Source organism: Pinus tabuliformis, chromosome 4_2 (assembly GCF_031772625.1).
Source record: "Pinus tabuliformis cultivar Carrire ecotype Pingquan chromosome 4_2, CPIR1, whole genome shotgun sequence".
Lineage (NCBI taxonomy): Eukaryota > Viridiplantae > Streptophyta > Pinopsida > Pinales > Pinaceae > Pinus > Pinus tabuliformis.
This window is the reverse complement of record NC_142304.1, coordinates 905,410,268-905,434,684: the sequence shown is the minus strand read 5'-3', so window position 1 is coordinate 905,434,684 and position 24,417 is coordinate 905,410,268. Positions and strand designations below refer to the sequence as shown.

At 39.4% G+C, this 24,417-nt stretch overlaps 1 protein-coding gene across 1 annotated transcript in view; it reads right to left on the bottom strand.

Moving 5' to 3' along the window:
• The window catches only part of LOC149172614 (serine carboxypeptidase-like 20), an 81,873-nt gene extending 58,803 nt beyond the window's left edge, over nt 1–23,070 (bottom strand). The window contains exons 1-7 of the mRNA XM_089426398.1: nt 22,919–23,070; nt 22,622–22,767; nt 21,805–21,878; nt 20,945–21,067; nt 20,680–20,782; nt 20,539–20,576; nt 20,326–20,430 (exon numbers count right to left, since the gene is read on the bottom strand). Coding sequence (XP_089282524.1) covers nt 20,326–20,430; nt 20,539–20,576; nt 20,680–20,782; nt 20,945–21,067; nt 21,805–21,878; nt 22,622–22,767; nt 22,919–23,070 — 741 coding nt within the window. The remainder of the gene's footprint in view (nt 1–20,325; nt 20,431–20,538; nt 20,577–20,679; nt 20,783–20,944; nt 21,068–21,804; nt 21,879–22,621; nt 22,768–22,918) is intronic.
• Nucleotides 23,071–24,417: the final 1,347 nt, after the last annotated feature.

Genomic DNA, 24,417 nt, shown 5'->3' with positions numbered 1-24,417 from the left:
TACATGGGTCGTCTGTTGTGCAACTGATACATTAGATTACATTTGTATTAGACATTTGCATAGCATATAAAAAACATCATCACATGTGAAAAGATCCATCCAAAAACAGTATATATATATATATATATATATATATATATCGCGGCGCACCAAGGCACTCAAAAAATAAGTGTATATGTCTAAAGTAAAGCCGGTGTCCTCAGTACATCTGAGACATATGTCTCTCAAAAACATCAGTGGAAATAAAACCTAGATGACTACTGAGCTGGGTTATGCTCTCTGTAGCATACAGCTGCCCGTGCCACCCGCCTCAAAAGGCGGTGCATCCTGGGTTCCACCCCCACTGTGTGGATCTGAGAAGCTATGGGGACCTCCTCGATCCCCTGGTAATCTGGCACCCCTGCCAGTAAACCCTCGAGGTTGTGTGCCACAGTCTCCGTCGTATCGACTCCCGGAGGAGCCAGGGCCAGGACTCCAGCACCTTGCCCCTCTCTCCGTGCCTCTGGGGCTAGACCAATGGGTCTCACGGGTCCCACATCTGCACACCATAACATTTATCAAGACATGTACATGAAAAATCAAAAACATTAAAAAACATTAAAAAGAGATCAAGTGTCATACCTCCATCGTCCCAATGCTCTCCCGTGGGCAGTGGCATGTCGGGATCACCGCGGAAGTCCATACCGGCATATGGCCAGTCCTCTACGAAAATGACCTGCCGATCCAGCCACTCTCGAAAATACACACCCCAAGCCACTGGGCGGCCGCCACCTCCGCGCGGCATGACATGGCCCCATCGACTGGCCCTCGTCTCCCGGGGACCTCTGGGTGGATCCACAACCATGTCCTGTAGCTGTAGGGCTGGCACCCGCTCCAGCATGAGCGGAAGTAAGAGCGACCCATAAGAAAACTGCTTCGACTCTCCGCGTCGACAGTTGCCTCTTCATCCTGGTCGTTACTGCTGCTGCCCAGTTAAAAATGGTAGGCTGTAAACACTCGAGAGCCAGTAGTAGATGGGTCTTTGAAGCCTCATGATTGGCCAAAGAGCCCGCTGCCCGAGTCACCATGAAGAGTATGGTGTGAAGGACGATGTCATCCACCGTCGGAATACCCACCTTCCCACTCCATGTTTTATGTGCCCGTGGGCACACTCGAGCCATGAGCATGTCAAGGGTCTCGCCACTGGGCCGTTGCCCCTCTAGGATGGGCATCTCGCCCCGGCGTGACAATCCAGTCAAAAAATAAATATCCGTGGAATCAAACTTGATGTCTTGGCCACGGATTGTGAATTTTCAGTCAACTGGGTTCCAAGCTCTGATTAAGAGCTCAAGGAGATCAGGTTGCGCTCTCAGGCACGGAGTGAGGAAAAATTTAAGAAACCCGCATGCCCGCATTTCATTTCGGCACTCCACATTGGCATAAGTAGCTATATCTTCGTTATCGTGAGCTCTCTCTTGCCAAACAAATGCCATTGTGTCCTGCAAGACCATAGAAAAATATTAGGACCCTGACCGTTGAAGTTTGTACGTTCAATTTTTTAAAAATCAGATTTCACGTCATCAGCGCGACTGTTTTTAAAACAGTCACGCTGATAATGGCACCCCAGTTTTTTTTTCCTTGGGTCGGCACGGAAGCACACGTGTTTTCCACGCTAACCCGGGTGGTGGTGTGTGTAAAATTAATCGATCAGCGCGGACCCGATGAGGAAATCCGGGCTGACCGAGAGCGCATTAGAGCTCAAAAAACTTGCCCAAATGGCCACTTCCCACCGTGGAATTGCTCCAAAAATGACTCAAAATGAAGTACAAGGGGAGGAGAACCTACCTGGAACAAGCTGCCAGATGAATGGTGTCCGCACGGGATGGAATTCGCTCCGTCAACCTCACAACTCCACAACGTTCTCCACGGCTCAAAATGGTAACAATGGTAAAAAATTTCTTTTACCCCCCTATTTATGGTAAAAAAATTCATAATTCATTATAATTTTTCATAAATGTGGTTATGTTTGCCATGTATTTTATGCCAATGTCGCTTTGCTATGTGTTTTACTATGTTTTTTAACATGTCGAACAGGTTTACGTGGGTGGTTTTCTTGTGCAGGTCCTCGTAACCGGAAGAAGTGTGACAGTTCTATATGCACTTGGTCCCAAAGAAACGTCGTCTTCAAGCTCTTTTCCGACGTAAACTAAGAAAAGATTGCCGGGTTCCCTCTTGAATCGTTAAAAGGAACGAGAGGCGGTCGCTTTAAAGCTCTATTTTCGACCGTTTAAGTTAAAAAGATTGTCGGGTGTTTGTCGTTTTACACTCGTTATTGGCTCCAAAGCGACGTACTTCTGACCACTTTTCTACTTTTTCGGGTCGAAGTCACTACTTTCGAAAAGTACTCCTCGATCATCTTGGTCGGGCGGTTCTTTCGGGCATTGTTTTATACTTTTTCGGGCTTGCGAGACACAACTTTACGAAAAAGGACCCCCCTGGAGTTTTCTTTTTCGCTGTCTTTTCAGAATCTCTAAACAGGAAAAGACGCCAAGCTCCTCCTTTGTCAGGCTCGTTGAAATCTCATGACATCGGACACCGTCAAAATGATGCTTTCCAAGCATATGTTATCCCCGTCAAGCTTGTCATCCAAAGATAATCGGGGTACCTGCCAGAAATGGTGGGGAAAATGGAACTGCAATAATAGTCGTGTCGGCAGTATGTCGCTCTTGAACATGGCACCCGTCTGCATTCGTGTTTGGGTGGGGATTTCTCATCTTGCTTCACACTAGCCTCCGTGGGTTTGGGTTATCCTGTTTTGACCTCTCATCTGCTCGTTGCCTTGTCACCATGACCTCTGCTCATTTGATGTCAAATACTGCCAAATCCGTTGTCGTGCCGCCGATATGTTCAAGAGAAGTTGACCCCTGCAAGCCTACAACCTCCCTCTGATGTCTCACACAAAATGTTTTCCTCTGTCTCGTGTCGATGATGTGGGAAACATTATGGCCCACCTTCGATCAAGGTTACTTCCTGTCGACTTCAGCTCATTATCCAGGAAAGTGACCTAGAGACTCCCTTCAGGTGCCTTAGAGCCTGCATGCCTCAATGGCAGGTTCTTCGTGTTCGACGCGAGGTTTTCATCATTGGCCTCCGATCGAATGATTCTGCGGGTGTTCGACACTAGCTCATTGATTCACACGCCGCGGATTGTACCTATAAGTACCTTGAGGACCATTGTCATTATTGGTGGTACCTCTCGCGTCTGTTAACAATTTTCATCACTGACTGGTAATCAGACGATGTTCATGCATGTTCGACTTCAGCTCATGTATTCACATGCTTGAACTTGTACTTTGTTCGGATCGGGATGGAGCGCAAGACCCTGGTTTTTGTCTGTTGCAAACCAGGTTGCGATTTTGTGGATTATTATTACATGACTCATTGATGGATGGCTGCGCCCATACCTGAGTCTTTTAGGATGGCTGCGACCATACCTTATTATCATCATGGTCTCTTCAGCTGGGTGGCTGCGTCCATACCATAGACCTTCTTCATATGTCTTTTGGATGGCTGCGCCCATGCCTAGACTACATGTAATTGAGATATCAGTTGTACATGCAGGTCCTTCCTGGTGGTGTTCCAGTTTAGCGAGTTGGTAAAGCATTTCACCCCTCCCACTCTCTCGGGCTTCATGCTTTAGGGGGCATCTGTTACACAGTAATTTGTCACTGTCTCCCTGTCAGTCTCCCTACTGTGCCATGAATTCCAATTAATCATGCTCCTGCTCCCTAATCTGGCCAAATGACCCACTTTGCCAAAGTTTATTTGATCAGCGCGACTGTTTTTAAAATAACCGCGCTGACTGGCGGATGATAGTGCAACTGATGCGCTGCCAGCGCGGAAGCACACGGGTTTTCCGCGCTGGTCGAATTTCATGAGCCAGCGCACCACATGCTTGTATTAAGCCGCGCTGACACAGCCTGCTCCGTTATTAAGATGCGCTGTCAGCGCTCCAGTCCAGTTATACACCCGCGCTGATCCAGTTTGGGCGAATTTGTTCTAACAGCCAGCCTTCCAGATAACTCCAGACCTGGTTGTTGGCCTTGTGAGTATCGCCCTCCCTTCTATGGCATGTCTGTTCGTCATTTGAAACCACCTTCCTTGAAGATAAGCTCATCCTCCCACCATTCATGGAGACTCCTTCTCCTATTTAAACCTCTACCATTGCCATGAGCAGCTAGTTTGGATTGTGTGGAGTTTATAGTGCTCAGATTGCTGCTACTAGTAGGTAGTTGGTGTGATAAGTGTGGAATTGCTAGATAGCTTAAGGAAGGTTGTGAAGTGTTGCTTGTGTGAGAGAGAGTTCTTGTCTTGGGAGATCTATCTCTAAGGGTGAATGCTTAAGAGACTTGCTGGCTGGACCCTCTTGAGAAGGATTCGACGTCAGAACATTTGGTTGTACTCTTCTCTGTTATTGATTAATAATAGATGACTACTATTATGGTTCCATTCTCATTTGTCTTTGTAATGGTTAATGTGAATTACGTCCTTTCTGACTGATGTATAATTGCTTTTATTAGATTTCACGCTTGTGTTTGTCTTTCTCTTCGTGTGTGCAGGTGTCTATCCGCGGAGATCGTGGAGGATCGTGACCGGCCAGAGCGAAGGAGCGAGAGCGGCATCTCTTCATCAAACAATAGCGTTGGAATCCAAGTAGGTGTCCATTGCCTACCTTTTACTTGCAATTAGGAACTTGCATAGTAGCATTGACTGATTGTTGCTAGACCCGTTCTGGGCTAGTAGGGATCACCTCTATCCGTAGAGGGGATTTACCTCTCCAACAGAAAGTGTCTTTAATGATATCACAGAAGTGCTCAAGTGAGTGCATGCTCTCAGCCGATAGGCTACACAGCCACCGAAGTGGAGATTCGCAAAGTGTGTATACAACAGGAAAGTTGGCATGTTCACCAGAACACCCATCTTCCTCATGAAGCATGGAAAGAAAGTCATGTAGGAACTCAGGCTAGGCCACTTCGCCTTCACCATCATACGTGTAAGTGGACAAGTGATCGAAAAACTCCCTCATGATGGTGACATATTCATGATTCGAAAAACCTCATGCAGGGAGAAGAGTACAAGAATCCATGATAAATATGCAAAGGTTCAAAATAGGATGAGAGGATACAGCTTGTCATCTGGTCCCCTTCTAGCACTAGAGATGTTGACAGTGCTCGACCCACCAACATGTCAGGGGATCTCCCCGGTAAGAAGTCCTAATTAGACCGTAAACCATTTGGTTTAGGAGTACCAGTAGTGTGTCGTAAGGTAATGCTTTGACCGCGATGTCGGACAGAGGCAGGTAAGATAACTTTGTTGGTAGCAAATGTGTGACAGTTGTAGTGAGCCAAGGAAGGTGCATGAGAGGTTATAACACACAGGGGTTGAGATATGTGTGCCCCTTGGAAACCATGATAGCATGCAGTTAAGAAAGGAACACCCGAGTGAATATGCATCACAACATGGAAGGCAAGTTAGCAAGCAATCGAAAGTGATGGTTAAACCAATAGCACATTTTGGAAAGATTCATACATACTTATACAAAATAGTCTAAACATGCATGTGTAAGCAAACAAATACATATATCATTTAGAGTAAACCAGATAGAATACAATACAATACAACATATGCATGAAACATGCTAGATCTTGTTATATTAAGAAGTGTAAGATCCAGTCATACAATACATCCATGTCCAACCACTAGTTCGGATAGCAGAACAGTATAACCACAACTACTTGCTCCTCTAAAGAGATGTACTGGATCTACACAGTGGAGAAGCCAAGGCTCATTACAATACTGTCCAAGATCTATCCAAGATAGTGTTATCAGAAGCTTGGCTGACCAAAAGGCCATACAATGAGTTATGAGGGACTATTTATAGCAAAGTTTGGTGTGGCCCTTCATATTTCCCTTTGTGACAGTTCATCTACCCTCATGACTCTTCATCTACTCTATGACTGTTACATCCAACTATCGACACTTGACTTACACTTGACAAGACATTACATTACAATGCACATGTACCCATGTCAGAGAAATGGCTTGAGCAAGCCATGCTAGACATCACTATGACTTAGACAACCATGGAAGACCAATTCCTCAACATCCTTGTGCTAATCAACAGTAACATACTAATGCCAAGATTGGTAGTCCTTGATGGTGTCTGTGTGCTCCAAGGTGAGATCTTTCTGGAACTTAACTCTTGCCTCCATAGAATCCGGCTACACTACTCGGGCTCCCCTATCCAACTCATATGTAAGCATGTGCATGATTGTCTTCAATGCGGCCAGACCAGCAACATACTTGGGCATGATGTCTGCACTGATGGGAAAGTCTAGGTTGGTGGTAATGCACATCAACTCGTCGAAGTACGATTCAAGCTATACTCAGACCCTGCCTTTGTCTTTGCCTAGGTGAGAGTCCCAATAGATGGGATCGGATGTGTGCGCACCACAAAATCCATACTCTTGAATACACGTGCATGGGAAGTTTGCATACGAGTGATGAGCTGCGAGAGCTCTTCATAGCTCCAGATCTCACTCCAGATACGTGCCTTCAACTCGACTACACTAGCCTTCACCATATTAGGCAAGTGAATCGGTATTACCTTGTATCTCACCTTGTCCTAAGGATGAACCACATTAGATGGTTTGAAACATCGACCAAATCCTAGTGATGTGATTAACCTGAAAGACTGATATCAGCATGCAAGTTTGTCAAGATATGTGTTCTTCTATCACATCGTTGCTGCCATACGTTGAGATGGATGACTGCATTATGCACAGTGCCAAACTTGGAGTACAACGCTCACATAACTGTATCAAGGTACAATACTTCATCTAGTATTGACTTCTTCAATTCAGTCCAGGTGGACCCTATCACTAACTCTCCTCCTTGCTTGGTCGTCTGAAGTTCCTTAGCCCTTCACTCGTTCTCAGTTATCAAACAGTGAACACTTGAGCTAGTCGTTTTGGCATACACTATGGTTTCATCAGCCAAGGCTACTAGATGTTTGCACATGTTAGACATGATCACTCATTCCTCAACTTGCACAGGAGATGTATGATCCTCTGGAGTTGACACTTTGCGAGACTGCACAACTCTATGTTGAGACTCATCGAATGAAATGTTGTGCATCTCCCCTTCTGGCTGATCTCCAAGGATCTAAGAGCCTCCTTTGTCACTTGAGACTTACTCATAATCTGGATGCCATAAAGCTGCTAAGTCGACCTCTTGGTGGTCAGGCATGAGGTCGGTTTCCTTTTCCAAATCATTGTGCTCCATGTTCATATCCAACCGTTGAAATGCTTGCTCTATCTCATGAGCGAAGTCATGCTCCTGTGACGGTTCACCCTATCTACCTAATGCTAGCTCTTTTGATGAATCCACTACCTGTACAGGAACTATTTCATCTATTTTCATATGTTTCCCACCATGTTGTACCTGTTGCTACTGCACTTCCCTCTCCTGTTTGCACAACTCTTTCTCCTTTTGGAGTTGCATCTTCAACTCATGCAACTCCTTCTATGTTTCCTCCATTATTCTCTTCTCCCTTTGCCTTTGTGAAATTCACCTGTCGCGTTGTTGCCTCTTCACCTCTATAGCCATAGCTTCTTTCTCAACCAATGGATCTCTTCAAAACTTGCAGCTTTCCTCTTCCTCCATGCGATCGCCTATCTTCCTCTTGTCCTTGTTACACACTAGTATGTTTTCCTCTTCTACTACAGGTGTTGGTGCTGGCATTCTCTGGGATGTTGCTTCATGTTGCTTCGCTAACCGCTCCATAACGAAGCTGAATTGTTCATTGGGTCTGGAGAAACTGTAGCAATACCTCCATGGATCCTCCTCGACCCAATGAAATGCCTTGTGGATCCAGTTGAACTGTACTCTCATGTAGTGATATTTCATAATGCAATGTGGGTGATACAGATTGTAACTTTGGAGGTTGAATGGGTACTTCTTCATCTATTTTTCTTCGGCATATACTTTCTTGAAACTCTGGATCTCATACAACCCAATCCACAACAAAAGAGCGGGTCAAGGTGCCTTCTTCTTCCGGTGTTGTCTAGCTATCGATCCTATCGAGATGTGATATGCTACTTCGTACATGACAAGTATATCCAAGGAAAACATCAATAGAAACTGCGGAGGCTTCTTCGTGCTGAACATTCATCTAAAGGTGTCAAACCTTGAGGCATACCAATCAGTAATGTCTAACAGTGCCTCCATTTCTTCCTTCGACATGCATGGTGGATCCTGTTCGAATATCATCTTGTAAACTGGGGTGACAAAATGATCGGAGAGTCGTGTGATAACTCCTCTATAGCTCCATTCGGACAACAACTTACAATATGCATTCACAACAGTCTTCATCAGTGACCATGTCCACTCCAAGCCCGGGAACTCTTGTCGGACACAGATTGAATCTAGGATGTAGAAGGACATGTAGATCTCTATTTGCATACCTCCAGGTGATAGTTGAGCCTTTCTTACCTGTTCCTTCAGCTGATGAGCCAACATGTTGGACAAGTTACATGGTTTTCCTTCTCTGGCCAGTTGGTCCAGCGCGATCACCCTACTCTGTCGGAAGGTTTCCTTGCTTTCTTGGCCATACAATTGACATGGAAATAAGACCAAGTATTGCTACGAATTTTGCAATATATTTGTCTTTTAGATCTAGTTGGCTGTCATCCTGAATCTAGACGACTCCTTTACCGAGTTCTTCAGAATGTCTCTGGAGTTATCACTACTGCTGGGTAAGCTAAAGGGAGTCTCCATGATAGTCATGAGCTTTGACATCCGATACATGTCATCATAATATTGTGCCCAGAAGGTTGCAAGATTTGTCTCATTGACACTACTCAAAGTCATCGTCTCGGGATTAGTGTGAGAGATGCTCCAGTGTATCATGTCTGTGCATGGGACTGTGGGGTATCTGCATGCATTCTGGTACAAGCCGAACTTGTGAATGTTCACATGCACCTGCCGATCTTTGAGGTATTCCTCAAAAGAGCCTCTAAATGCTTCATTTAAGTCTTTCCATTTCAGCTTGATGTCCTTGTCTAGAAGCAACTTGGTATCTTCCTAGATCAGTAGACATGCGGACACCTGTTCAACTACTGCTCCAGTTGCACTTCCATCACTATCCTTTGATCCCACTCTCTTGGGGGCCACTGATCATGTACTTCTAAGAGGTAGATGAACACCTGAAAGATATGGAGACAAAGCAACATGCATGCCAAGAAATCTGTCAGTAAAAACCAAAGAAAATTCGGGGAATGACATAACACATACCTGGGAATTGATAGGCAAGATTGCGCAATTTCTTCTGGGAGGCTGGGAGACTGGTTGGCATAATTGCGAAAAAATAAATTTGGACTATCTCAGGAGGCTGGCTGGCTACTGGATGTTCACAATGTGCAATCAAGGCTGACTAGTGACTGCTGGGATTGTGCAATGCGCAATTCCAGTTGGGAATGACTGCAGGCTCTGGGACTACATTGTGCAATTTTCTCGGCCAACAGTCATTGTCCCTCAGAAATGTGAAAAACAAACTTGGAGGACATTTCCTGGGTAGAAATGTGCATTTCTGGAGAGGAATATAGGGCCTTTCATCTTCGGATTACGCAATGTTTTCTAGGTGAAGACAGAGTCCGGGCCAAGGTTAGCAAGACTCGCCGATGGGAAACTAAAAGAAAATGTGAAATTGAATGTGTTGCGATGCTAACTGAAAGCAGAAGTGATTGATCGTGCATGCAAAAATTGAATGAAAGATTTAGTTAACAGATCAGCATGCATGTGGGTGAAGCGAGTCGTCGAATTGATGACCATTCGTGCAAATTAGTTTCATGCATGTGACAGTAATGAGATAGCAATGAATACTGAAATGGTGCTAGTACAAGCTAGTATGCATGTAAAATATAGCAAGCATTCAAAGAAATAAATCAAACAACACCCACACAAGCGAAAACACAAAAAAGCGACAAAAATGTTGAAAAAGACAAGTTGAGGCCACCTACCCCGTGAATAGGTGAGTTAGATGTGTCAAAGAGTCTTCGATGTGCTGTGGGATGTCAAAGCTCCAAGATCGATGTGAAAGAATGAGCTCTAATGCGTCGAATAAATAATTTTGATCTCATGACACGTGTGACACAAATCTAGGAAAAAGTGACACTTGGAGGAAAGCTTCTAACTAACTTTGCATGTAACCTCCAGCTGCTAAACATAGCTCACTCAATCAAGGGATTATTTTTGCATGTTGCCTTTTTCTATTCCAGCAAAAGAAAACCATGCATGCAAGTCAAGTTTCCCTGGTCTTGGGTGGAACTGGTCAACCCAACTACTCATGCATGAGGCTGCTCAACTGCTGGGAGGAAATGTGCATTTTTGGATGAGAGTTGGGCTGGTTGCCCAGGAGATTTGTGCAATTTATGGGCAGGTTAACTGACTGCTGCCTAGGATTGCACAATTCCTGGCTGAACAACCCTGCTATGAAGGATAGCACAATTTTCTGGGTGATGCCCCATTAGTGGGATTACATAGTTCTACAGCCCAACGAGCTACTAGAAAGAATTGCACAATGCTAGAGGGAAGGTTGGTTGCCCTCTAGAATTGCACAATTTCATGGGGGACCTGCTCAACCTGCAGTTGGACCAAGTCTAAATGAACAACTTGTGAGGGAAATGTGTCAAGATTTCATCGACAGGCTGCCTTGATGTAAGAAAAACACTGAAGCTTGTGTACTCGATGAACCAAGACTAGGTGTTGTGAAAAGTTGGTCAGGAGGCACCAAAATGAATCTAAGGAAAAATTTTGGAGGGTGGTTGTAGCCGCTATAACAAAGTGGCATGAAACCTTACCTGCAGACTTCTCAAAACGTTCTGAATTATTCTCCTTTCATCAAATGTCTCACCAAGAGACTTTATTTGAGTAACTAGTACAATTACATGCATAGAAGATGAGTCTACATCCTCAGACTCTTTCATACAAATTGTCTCAAAATCTCTGCTTAGCATTTGTAGCTTTGTTGTCTTCACTTTTACGATGCCTTGGTAGGCTATCTAAAAGGGTGTCTCGTGGTTGCTTCGACTCTCTTGACATTGTAATCCTTAGGAAAATACTTTAAAGAATTACTTGAAATATGTAAAAGATTGATTTTTCATCATTCTTCCTGTTATCCCTCAACAAATACCTTTATGCTTACGTTAAAGCATTATATGATGTTGCGTCTCCTGGTTCTTGGAAACCATTCTCTACCAAATCCCAAATATCTTGGGAAGAAAAGAGAGCCTTCATTGTAATAGCCCAATAATCATAATGTTTCCCATTAAAATGAGGTATTTGAGGATTAAACAAGCTTTTTCTTGATGCTTCCATTTCTGAGAGTAAAAAAACCCTCTCCATTGCTAAATAGGCTTCAAAAAGATGTCCCTTCAAAACAATTTTTAACTCCCACTAAATGCACTTATTTTTAAACTAACATAGTGTCACCTACTCTAATACGATGTGAAATATTAGGAGCATAGTAGAGGAGTCTCTCCCTCAATAGTTGAGTTGTTGAGATCAAATCACAACTAGATAGGAGCTTAAAACACAAAAAAACTGATGCATAGTAGAACAGAGTAAAAGTTTGGAGCAAAAAAACAAAATTTTGGAATATAATTCCTAATGCATGAAGTACATTCACATGGAGGTTCCGCTAAAGTTCTTATGACTATTTACACTTCACTAGGGGTTGTGGAGTAGTGACTGTTTGTTTTCATGCACCCACCAAAATTTTCTCTACGGTTTTCTCCTCTTGACCTCACACCCTCGACTAAACTAAATAATTCTTCATGTGTATATTAAAAAATACATTTCAACATAATAATTTATGAGAAAGTCAGAGTATTAAGACATTATGGGCGATTGTACGGAATAAATGATTTTTTGAACTTGCAGATGTTGAGGAGTGTAAGTAATAATTGCAGAATAAATGTTTGACCATAATTATTCACCAACCCTTCATTAAGTGCTTTAATTATCTTATGTGTTGCGGAATGGTCTGATTTGTACTCCCACTGAAAACTTCATTTAACCCATGTCCTTCAGCCTATAGACAAAATCCACAACCTGTAAAAAAAGTCTACTTGCTTGATTTACTTGTGTACCACAAGTATACGTGTTGTCATCTTATTTAACGTTGCTTTTTAGAGTAGTTTTCCAAAAACCTTACCAACACTCAGTCTACTCCAAGCACAAGTCGGCTCACCAATCGGCAGCCACACCAATGAGTCACTATAGGCTCTTCTCCAGAGCACGCAATAACGCACATATTGGATCAACAATCAATAGCCACACCAATCACTCACTATTAGCTCTTCTCTAGAGCACATAACTTACAACAAATAGATCCACGATCTCACTATAAAAGTATCCAACATGCCTCACCTTTTCAGCAACATAACACGGTCGATTCCTATCTTTCACAAACCTATCCTTGGGCTCTCGTCACATAGAACAATGCCAAACACATATTTACATACACAATCTCTCAATTGTGAGTTGGTCATATCAAAGCATTGTCTATCAATTTACACAAACCATATCGATTATGTAGTGAAGTAGATTTGACATACGCAAGCAGAAATTTCTAGTAGGAATTTCGAGTCAGCAAACTTGGCCTACGCATAAGTTCCAACAACAAATATAGCCTCGTAATAGTGGAAACATCAATGCCCTCAAAATGATGTCAAAAAATAAAATAAATCTTTATTATTTATATGAGACTCACTCTTGTACCAACTTAAAATTCAATAATGCACACTAAATTACATTGGTCAAATAATATTACATATATAGATGAAGTGTTGTCTCAATATAGGGAAATTGTCTTTCACACATAATATCTCAACGACACACCAATCTACGAATTGACTAGATCTAAACAACTCCTAGAGAATAGTAACAAAGTCCTTTACATCAAAATGATCACAAATGAGACAAGTAGTAATTATATTTTCAAGAAAACATCTACGAGACGAATATTGGGAAAAGGAGTTACTTTTGTTTTTTATATTCTTAACATAAGACTCACTAAAGAGAGATGGAGTTCCTGAAAAAGCTTGGAGTGGTAACAATTCTTTGGTGTGCTTCTTATGTACATTTTCCTAAATAGTTGAGAAATAAGTTAGATCACAAAAGTGAGAACTGTATCTTTATTTGATATAGTGAGAAGTCTAATGCATATTGACTCTATAATTCCATCCAAGAAGTATATCTTTAGTAGGGATGTTTAGTACTAGAAAGAAAAAGCTTTGGTTGGAAAAGTAGATAAATCTATTGCAGAGGGAGGTGCATTATCTCGTGTACATTATGATGAAGATGAAAAAGAAGTACAAGGTGGAAAACACATTCTATATACACTTGATGTAAACTCTCTAGCTAGGTAATTTCAAGCAATTTCATGCCATTCTAGTTCATAACACCACAATGAGCACGATGAACCCTTAGGTTATGATGGACAACAAATAACATGCTCCAATGCAAGTAATGAATGTGTTAGCCCCACTCTCATAATAAAACAATTATAAATCCAAAATTATAATTAAGTAAATCAAATCATGAGAATTAGGAGTTAGTTCGTCAAACTAGGGAGTTTTGTTAGGATGAGAGATTCTTTCCAGCTAGTTCTCCTAGATTAGTGTTTTGTTGAGAATGTATCTCAACCAATTTTGTTCAAGATAGGCGCACTATCTTCAGACAACTTACTCATGTATTTATATGAATCATAAAAATGATTTAATATGAGGAAATTCATGAGAATGTGAGACTAGAGGAAAGTCTCTCATGCCTTTTCTGCCATGTCTAGTTTGGGTATATTTCTTCTATTTATTTTTGGATTGCTTTATTACTTGTTTATTAAATTTATTCAATTGGTATCAGAGAAAGGTTAAAATATCTCATTAGTGCATGGAACTAAGTAAGCCTCTATGTACTGAGTTGTGTTATCTTATATTAGTATTATTGCAAAGTTTTTAAGCACTCGTTGTGAATCATGAAGTCTGTGGAGTGTTTTGGTAGTTGGAGATACTAGTGTTGTTGGACCCGCGTATAGTCAAGGACTTGTGGTAAAGACGAGAGCTAACTAGGAAGAGTGAAAAGAATCCAAAGTTGACTGTGTAGCATTGAGTTGATGCAATGCGGCCTAGTTAGTCATGTGGAATCTGTAACGGGTCAGCGAATCTACAATGGGTCAAAGTTCAAATCTTCACACACTGGGAGTCTCATCCATCTTCCACCTTTGATTGTCACCCAAAAGTCTCATTTTGGAATTCATATAAACAAACGTGGCCTATTCGTCCGGACAAGTGAAATCAACATGGTCGATAGATATAGTTTGAGGTGAATGGAAGCTTTATGGTTGATCCAAGTCACATCCGTGGAAGGATGTGTGTTGTCTTGACTTTTGGCTATAAAAAAATGATCATGCTCCTAAATAATTTTGTAGTTTTGTACATTTAACCTTGTTGTTGAATCCTAACATTTTTTTGGTTTAACATCGCCCGCCAATTCTAGGCAAAGATTTTGCAGCATATTCTTTGTGCAGTTTATTATTGTCACCTGTAACATATGCTTTTTCATATACCAGATCAGTGAAGCCCACAAAAATCGATCAAGTCATCAAGATATGGGTGCAAGACTTGAGCTTTGGCTTTGCTCTCTTCTGTTTCTTGGATCTGTTTGTCATAAAAAATATTCATAAATCTCCCCCGAAAATACTGTAGCCATACTTTCTTGAATAAATCACAAGGGCATGTTAGAATGTGTATGCAGAGACTAATCTGGCAATCAAAGTCATCGTGAATTGGATGTGGAAGAATGGAAGATTGACCAAGACATAGTCTAGAGACCATTTGGAGAATTGTGCATGAAATCCAATCGACCGACTCACAAGTCGTTGATAGAGAAATTGCATCGATATTTTCTTGTGAAAGCCAACAAAAAGATCCACAGAATTCTCCTCCCAATCAGTTGTGTTAATTATATGTTTGTTGGCTTGGTGTCACTATAAATATCCTTGCACAGAGCTGCCATTGATGAGAAGAACTTGTGCTCTACATGTTTAGTTATGCAGTGAAAAAGAGTGTAGTCGAGATCGAAGATGATCAAACTAGGGAGGATTTGGCATATGTTCAGCATCTGCAAAGCCTCAACTTTGACTTGTTCATCCACCATCCTGGAACCCTCGGTTCTTTCTATCACTCACTGTATTTAGTACACTTCATAAACAATTCTGGGGATTTTTTGTTGAGTCCAACTCTTCCTGCACGTCATTCTTTTCGGCTAGGCACTGCAGTCTTCACACAAGATACCAGGCCGATGTATGGCATAGTTACTCAATAAATTTTGATAACATTCATTGGGTCACTCCATGGGAATATCTCCACTTGCTAGCTCTTCCACTTAAAACACTTGGTCTCATACATCCAGGTGTATGCCTCTTTCACATGAGCCCATGGCTAGCACTTCGATTTCATATTGAAACCCTCAAGCCATTCTTGGTGTAAGGCATTCATGGAGCCACCCTTTACGTAAGTCACGAGGTCGACAGTACCACCGTCGGCTCCTTTTGGGCCTGATTGCACAAAAGACTTCATAGCCCTACATACATTGGGTCGTCTACTATCCGCTAGTGAGATTCAAATCGCACCCATCTCTAGATCCCAAAGGGCGAGTGGACTGAGAAACCCATCAGGGTCTATGCGGATGGAATTTATGATTTCTTTCACTTTGGGCATGCCCGATCACTTGAACAGGCCAAGAAACTCTGAGTATTTGTTTGAGAATCTTGCGCCAATGTATTTGTTAAGGTTTTAATTATGTCTTAAGGTTGGGAAATATATTTATGGTGTGACCATTAAGTTAAACTATGCTTCATTCATAAATTGGGTAACTACTGGATATTTCTCATTCGGTTTAAGCCCTTGGTAGAACCTGTTTCCCTATGCTCAGATTTCTAATACTATGCAATGCGGTGGTGTGACAAAATCCATAGGATTGAAATCTTGACTTTTGTATTGTAAGCCTCCTTTTGTTAGTTTATAAGCCATTGAAGGCACCAAAAATCACATAGAATTCTGTGATAAAGGCAGTGTGAGCCATGGGCACTGTGAACCTTGGAGGCTGCCTTAGCGAGAAGGCAACATTGTGAGAAAAGGCTACAGTGGACAACAAGCATGCAATGAGGGAGGAAGAAAAATATATTGAGCTAAGTAGCATTAGCTAGAACGTAGTAGAAGGCACTGTCTTGCCCAACTGTGAAGCAGAAAAGAACTGGAGTACTTAGCAATTGCGAGGAGTAGCTAAAGAAAGAAATGCCTTTAGCTTCTAAATGAGCCTGGCATTTGTAGCTTCTGCACCTTCTGAAACCTGCGTGGAGGAGGACTGGATTAAAGCATTGCCGAAATATCGTTGAGCCAAGTATAGCCTACATGAAACCCATTTCCGTTGCCCTCCATGTGGAATGTGCAAGTGAGAACGTTGAACCTGTATGTTTATAAGTATGGCTCTAAATTTGATTTTTGATGCATAAAGTTTTAAAATTGAAACTTCAATTCATTTTTTTTAAAGTGCATTCATAAACATTATTTTAATGGAAGTGACTTTTCAACAAGTCACAACCACTCACTTTTTAAAGTGACCTGCATACATTTTATATAAATTGTGAGGGGTGTGGCTTTAGTGGAAACATAATGGAAAGTTTCACTTATAATAATGAAGTCAGAAGTGATTTTTTGTATTTGGAGTGATAAGTGAATTTTAAGGAAAGGTGAAATTTTTAAAAGTGGAGAGATAAGTGTGCATTTTTTTTAGTGTGGAGTGACAAGTGGGAATTTTATAAAGTAAGGACTTATTTCCTTGTAATGGAGTGATAAGGTGTATTTGTTACGGAATTCATTTTAATATTTTGTTGAAGAAAGCGATTGAGTCAGTGGAGGCAACTTTTGAAGACAATTTTCTTCCAAATTTTGCAAGTGTGACATTCTCATTGAGAAGTTTCCATGACAAAGTTGTGGCATTGAAGAATGATGTATTCAAGTAATTAATAAAATCATAATTTTTGTGGTGCTTGTGTCCTAGATCCACCTGAAATTGAATAATGGGATCTTAGGTACACGTGTGTAATGAATGCGTGTGGATGGCTTGTGTTCAGATTACCAAAATGTCATCCTTGTATTATGCTTAAACAACTACATGCACATAAGCAAGCTTAAGTATAAGAACGCTTAATCAAGCTCTTGTAATCAAGTTTAAGTGCACAAGCACAAAGTGTCATATCATCAACTTGATAAGATGATCTTCCAAGAAAGCACATTTCACATCATGTAATCAGAGGAATCAAGTTAAGGATGCTATAAAATCAAGCATTTCAAGCTAAGACGACATCAACATCATCAACACTTTTTGTATCACTTGTAGATAAACATTTTTTAACTGAATTGTATGGGTGCATTCTCTGTTGTAACTCACACCAGAATTTGAATTGTTAAGGTGAATACATTAAGTCAAGTAAGTCTTCAACTGGGTCATCAAGATTGAACTTGTCATTTGTCTCTTGAGTGAATTTTCGACAGTGTTCGACACCCTTCCTTTTTTAAAAGCTTAGCACATTCAGTGAGTACATTCAAGAAAGCACAAAGTGTTAGTAATCAATCAAGCAAGTTCAAGCAAGCCATCTAGCAAGCAATCATCATAAAAAAAGTGTGAATTCTAGTATTCTATTCTTTAAGTGAGCATCAAATCAAGCCAGTGTTTAACGCAAGTGCAATAAGAAATAAATCAAGGGAGCGTGTCATTCAAACAACAAAGCAAGCTAACGTGTGTTCCAAGCAAGCGAGCGTGTCAAAATCAAGTGCAAAAGTTCAAAGCGTGACATCTACAACAAACGAGCCAATGTGAAGTTGATTGAAGCATTCGCAAAGTGTCCGTGAAGCATTCAAGAAAAGCGATCGTCATCAAGCAAGCATGAAATCAAGATTTCAAGCAACCATGTTATAAAACTCTAGCAAGTGTTTAAATCATCAACCATAAGCAACAGTACAAGCGAGCCTGAATTCAAAGTGAGCAAGCTAACATGATGACACACATTCAACTGTCCCAAATTCTTAACAATTTGATTTTATCATGAGCTCGCGACATGGTGAATATCAGCAAAACAACTCTTGTTGATATTCAAGTGCATCTTCAACATGAACATGAAATGATTGAGTTCCTTCAACTAGAATCGCAACTACAAAGAACTAAGTTGCTAGAGAAGTGTGATGCTTCCAAGTCTATGAACAATACAAATATAGCTGATGATTCCAAGTCACTGATCCAACCAACTTCAAGTGTTGAAGTGGTATGTGATCGAGTTCAACTTTCTTCCAAACAAATCATCAAGCCATGAGAAGAAATCCAAAGTAACAGAAATTGACGAGGCTTAGGATATGTCAAAGATGATGCCAACTTGCATATCCCAGATTATTCAAGGCCCATTCAATTTGACAGTGCAAGGATTCTTGCACAAATCACAATGGCTAGTTCTGAGAAAGTTGAAGACAAACAGAAATACACACAAACTGAAGTTGCAGACAAACAGACATGCACGCACAATGAAGTTGCAGTCAAACCAAATTGTCTTCATTGTTAAAGAACCAGTCATCTCGAAGATGTGTTTTTTGATCTCCATCCTTATCACCATTGTGGCAAGTCAAATCATTCATGAGCACAATGCAACAGAAAACAACAATCAACAAGATTGAAGATAAATTATTCATGGATTCATCCCTCGGAATGGTCATCCACGGTCAGAAGATTGTATAAGTTTTACAATCGCATTTTCTCACACATATTGCAGCCAACGGTAAAAATGAAAATGGTACTCTCGTGCAGTTGAACGGGGGAGTACACCACTAAAGCTCTCCTACACCTAAAGGGGGGGAGTTTAGAAATCAAGTGAAAATAATTGTCTCTCCTTTCAACCGATAAAGGGGGGAAAATGTCAATGAAATTGAGAGTGGTTGTGAGAGTGAAAGACTTGACAACATCAACAAAGGAGCGAGTGGGTATTTTCATGAGAAAGTGAGCATCAACAAATTCGCATGTAAGTGATCGACAACAAATTCAGCAGTGCGCATTTTTCAAACACAGCAAAAGTAATAGTCACCTGCAAGTGGGAGATCAACATTAGCAGATTCGCCAATGGGCGTTCATCAAATTTTGTGAGTGGACAAACAAATATGCGAGTGGGCATTCATCAAATTCTTTGAGTGGACACACGATGCTCATTTCAAGCAAAGGACAGTTGGATCCTTTTGTAGCTTAGCACGTAATAGAGTTGTCAAACGACATTCAGAGATGAATGAGACATGCAGCTCACTCATGGTCTCTTCATATTGCAGTTTCTTCAGCGTCTAACTTTGGCGGTTTCATCACGCAAATTTTTTTTGAGGAAACTTGAGAACTTGAAAGAGAGTTCCTTGTTCTTATTTTGGATTGACCATTGAGGGGTGGAATGCTAGACTAGCTCTCATAATAAAATAATTATAAAGCCAAAATTAGAATTAAATAAATCAAATATTGAGAATTAGGAGTTAGTTCCTGAAACTAGGGAGTTTAGTTAGGATGAGATATTCTCTCCAACTAGTTCTGGTAGATTAGTGTTTTGTTGAGAATGTATCTCAACCAAGTTCGTTCAATATAGACGCACTATCTTGAGACAACTTGCTCATGTATTTATATGTATCATAAACATTATTTAATATGAGAAAATTCATGAGAATGTGAGACTACAGGAAAGTATCTCATTCCTTTTCCGCCATGTGTAGTTTGGACATATTTCTGCTATTTATTTTCTGAGTGCTTTATTACTTGTTTATTAAATTTCTTCATAATCTAACCCTACATTAATTACGTTAAGCAATTTGTGTGAATGGAAATTTCTGAAATCCAATTTCTTTGAAAAATAACCAATAAAAATGGTCTTCTTATTTTTTTTGAATTATTGCGGTTGATGTAATTAGATATTCAATATTGGTAGAGACAACTTGCACTAATTATGGAATAAAAAATATTCACTAATTTACACAATGTTATTCAAAATAATTTATAAAAATATAAAACTAAGTATTAATGTTTAAACATTAAGTATTAATTTTTAAATGATTTAATATTTTAAAAATTATGAAAAAAAACAAAAATAAAATAAAATATTTAATAAAATGTTACTTAAAAAGAAAATAAAAAAATTAGGAGAGAAATTACTTGATATTGATCTTCCGATATAAGCCCCATTCCATGAGCAAAAGGTACACGCACATTGTCATCAAATCTTGGCTCTCCAACCAACCCATTTCCTATTGCATAACCCTGAAAACTCAGCATCCAGTAAAAACAAATTAGCCTAACTTTTATAGAACATACATAGACTAAAAGATTGTTAGCAATTTCAATGCTAAATAATCCAAACCAATTTACCTTAAAATTCAAAACCGGTTTTATCCCAGCTTGAATTCCTGTAAATTAACAAAATCATAGAAGGCACAAAACGTGAGTGAAGGTTTCATCTATTATAAACCTGTATCTAATGTCTTTTGAAACAAAACCATGTTGCCGTACCCTTAACCACTTCTGACGCTAGAGTTGGAACATAGATTCCTGCATATGATTCTCCCGTAATGTAGAACTGATTTGAACTGAACTCTTGATATTCTTCAAACCACTGCTTGAACATAAATGAAATGAAATGAGCAATAAGATATCTACATATGTACAAAACTACATGGTGTCTGCAGAATTACGAAATATACTTCAATCAAAAAACTCGAACACCGGTGAATCTGAAAATAGTAATATAATTGATTTTCAAGGAAAATATGAAGACCTTCAAAAGAAAATGATGAGTATCTGAAGCTGTCTGCACATCACCAGTAATATAATCACTCGCGTTTTCAGAATATGAATAACCAACTCCACATGGCGAATCCAGATAGATAATATTTGATACCTGGGATTATAAAAGAATAATGTAATCGTTAGAATTTGACTTGTAATTCGATTGAACAGAAAATTTAGCCATTTCCTTGTTACATAAGTTCCACAACTCTTGGTCGTTGAACACTACCTGGCACTCAAAGAGTGGACCCCCTCTCAAACCCAGCGAATGGACCCTGGGTCGAGCCTCTGATACCCTGAAGAGGTTTTCATTACACCAAAATTCTTGGTGTTGGTAAACTTTCCAAATGAGTAACTATGATCTAAAGGGTGGAAATTACGGATTCTATAGAAGTGTGGTGATTCTTTCAACACCTCCCTTAAACAACTCTGGAAATTGAACCTGGGTCCAGGCTATGATACCATGTGGAAGTTTGCTGTTACACCAAAACTTGCAGATGCTAATAAACTTTCCAAACCAGTAATTAAGATCCCCATGATAGAAATTATGGATTCCATAAAATTTCGATGATTCTTCCAACAATATTCTCTTCTTTAATTATTAAACTATATTTCTACATTTTTATTTTTTTTAACTGAACGCTGAAGTTGAGCCATAAACTTCTGGGGACTTAACTCTTCATTATCAAAGCTATCCACGATCGAGGTAACCTCATGGGACTTACCTCCTCGACCCGTAGACATCGATCAATTTTTTTAAATGAATGAATCAACTAAAAAAAGTCACTAGAAAAAAAAATATCCGTACAGATAATAACCTCATCCATATAAAAACATCACTGAAAATACCTTTGACCAAGAGTATCGATTCAGTTTTAGTCTCGGCAAACTTCCATTCTCTCCGGCTTCAAAGTTAAAAGGACCTGCACGTGCAGGATATTACTGTTAATGAGGCATTCTGAATCATTTGGGTGATCTATGAACCATTTGGGTGGGAAAAGAAAAAAATGTATAAGCATGTAGTTATTATATGATATTTCTTATCTTTATGTTAGTCGCATGTTCCTGTAAGTAGATAACAATCATTTTCCTCGAAAGGGATACAAAGTCTACTTTCTAATTATTTGAATAATTTTAATTTTTTATTTCAATATAATTTATCTGAATTTACATAGTTTACATTCACGGTAATAATCTGAATAAATCCTTTTTTTTTAAGAGAAAAAAAATCCAAAAAAATCCTTAGATCTACTCGTAGATTTATCTAGTATGTAGGAAATTTTAATTTTTTATTTCAATATAATTTATCTGAATTTACATAGTTTACATTCACGGTAATAATCTGAATAAATCCTTTTTTTTCAGAGAAAAATAATCCAAATAAATCCTTAGATCTACTCGTAGATTTATCGAGTATGTAGGAAATTTAAATCCTTAACTTAGATAGTTTACACATGCAAAATTATAAACAAATTGTCAATTTAGAAAGTTGAACTTTAATCCCTAAACTTAAATCGATTCGACCCAGTCAAAAAATTAACCGCGCCCATATCGATCTGATTCCCAAATATTCAGACAATCTGAAATAGACTTAGTAATGCCCAACCTTAACTAACCATGTTCGTATACGAAACCAGCGAAACTCGAGAGTTGAATCTTAACTAACCATGTTCGTATATGAAGCCATCAAAACTTGAGGCACCAGGACCGCCGTTCAGCCAAAGAACAACAGGATCTGTCGTTGCATTTCTTTCTGATGTAACAAAATAGTAATAGAGGTACTTTCCACTAGTCTCATCTATCTTTATATAGCTGCACAGAACAAATATAAATAAATAAATAACATCATTGTAAACACAATACAATAATTGTACAGAAAGGCAAATCCGTCAGGGAATTTTAACTTCAATGGACTTCAAACTAGCTGAGAATCATAATAAATATAGATGAAGATTATCCCTACCCTGCATAATGATCTGAAGGAAGGCTACCGTTGTAGCCAGGGACAGATGTGATTCGTGCATTTGGAGGGGCTGCTTCTGTGTAGGTTGTATAGGTCTGCAGAGCCACCAACAGAAGAAGGTAGCATGTCCACATAATTTTTCCAAAATCCATTGTGAAAACGCCCTCAATATTTTTTCGTAATACGGAAAGCCTGCTGCCATATAGGAAATTTAGCCTTCATCCAATCAAACTCGAGCTCTTATCAATTGCTTAAAGAATACTTAAGTTTAGACAAAGTTACCTGCAAGCAAAAGATTTAATGCCATAACAAAATGCTTTGTTCCAATCATAGAAATTTAACATGAAATACGAAAACTCGACGACTTTAGGAAATTCAATATTTTGTCGCAAGGGAGTATCAATTTAAGCTTCAAATAAGTATTTCCGGGCTCCAAAGACTGAATTTATTTCTAATCATTGCGTCCGGGTAAAATTGAGAATGAACTTATTCACAAGGATGGTATTTATCTTACTGAATTTTAGGTCGAAAGAATGAGCTTATATCTGATCTCAGCTATCCTAAGCTTCGCTGACATGTGAAGTCGACTCTAAAAATTCTCACCGAATGCCCGTAAAGACTTCGATTCTTCAAAGCCTTGAAGAAGCGATGATAATAGACATGAAACCTCTTGATTTGCAGTACTCTAACTGTTAAAGGACTGTTGGGCTTATAGTGAAAGCTTACCTCTGAATTATTAAGACTTTCGTGGTAGGTCTGCTGAATCTTGAACTTCCAATATATAGATTTTTCAAAGGAGTCAGTTTAATTGGTAGTAGTTTTGTATTTTTACTTAGGAATCAGGTGGAGATAATTTTTCATAAGATTATGAATTTAAGTTGTTTATGGAGTGACTGGTAAAACCCTAGTTACCAAGTTCCCCAATGTTGGCTAGAAAAGTTAGAAAATACCACAAGTTCCAAGGTGGCATTGGCTAGAAAAATTAGAAAACACCACAAGTTCCAACGTAGCATTGGCTAGAAAAAATAGGAAATACGCCCAATACCACAAGTTCCAAGGTGGGATTGGCTAGAAAAATTAGAAAACACCACAAGTTCCAAGGTAGCATTGGCTAGAAAAAATAGAAAATACGCCCATACTGTTGGGTTCATTGATACTAGCCTTAAAATTTTATATTTAAAAAAGAATATATATATTAAAATTCGGTATCCGTTCATTGATACTAGCTTTAAAATTTTATATTTAAAATTGTATATTTAAAAAAGAATATATATACATTAAACTGTAAATTATATATTTAAAAATTCAATGATACTAATTTCAAAATATAATATTTAAAAAATAAAAAATTATATTAAAATTTATTATTTTATTTTATTGTAAGGTAATTGTAAAAGTAATAGTAAATTGTAAATTATATATTAAAAAATTATAATGGTGATAGAATTTGGTAAAGATATTTATTAATATAAAATTTAATAATTAAAAAATTAAAAAAC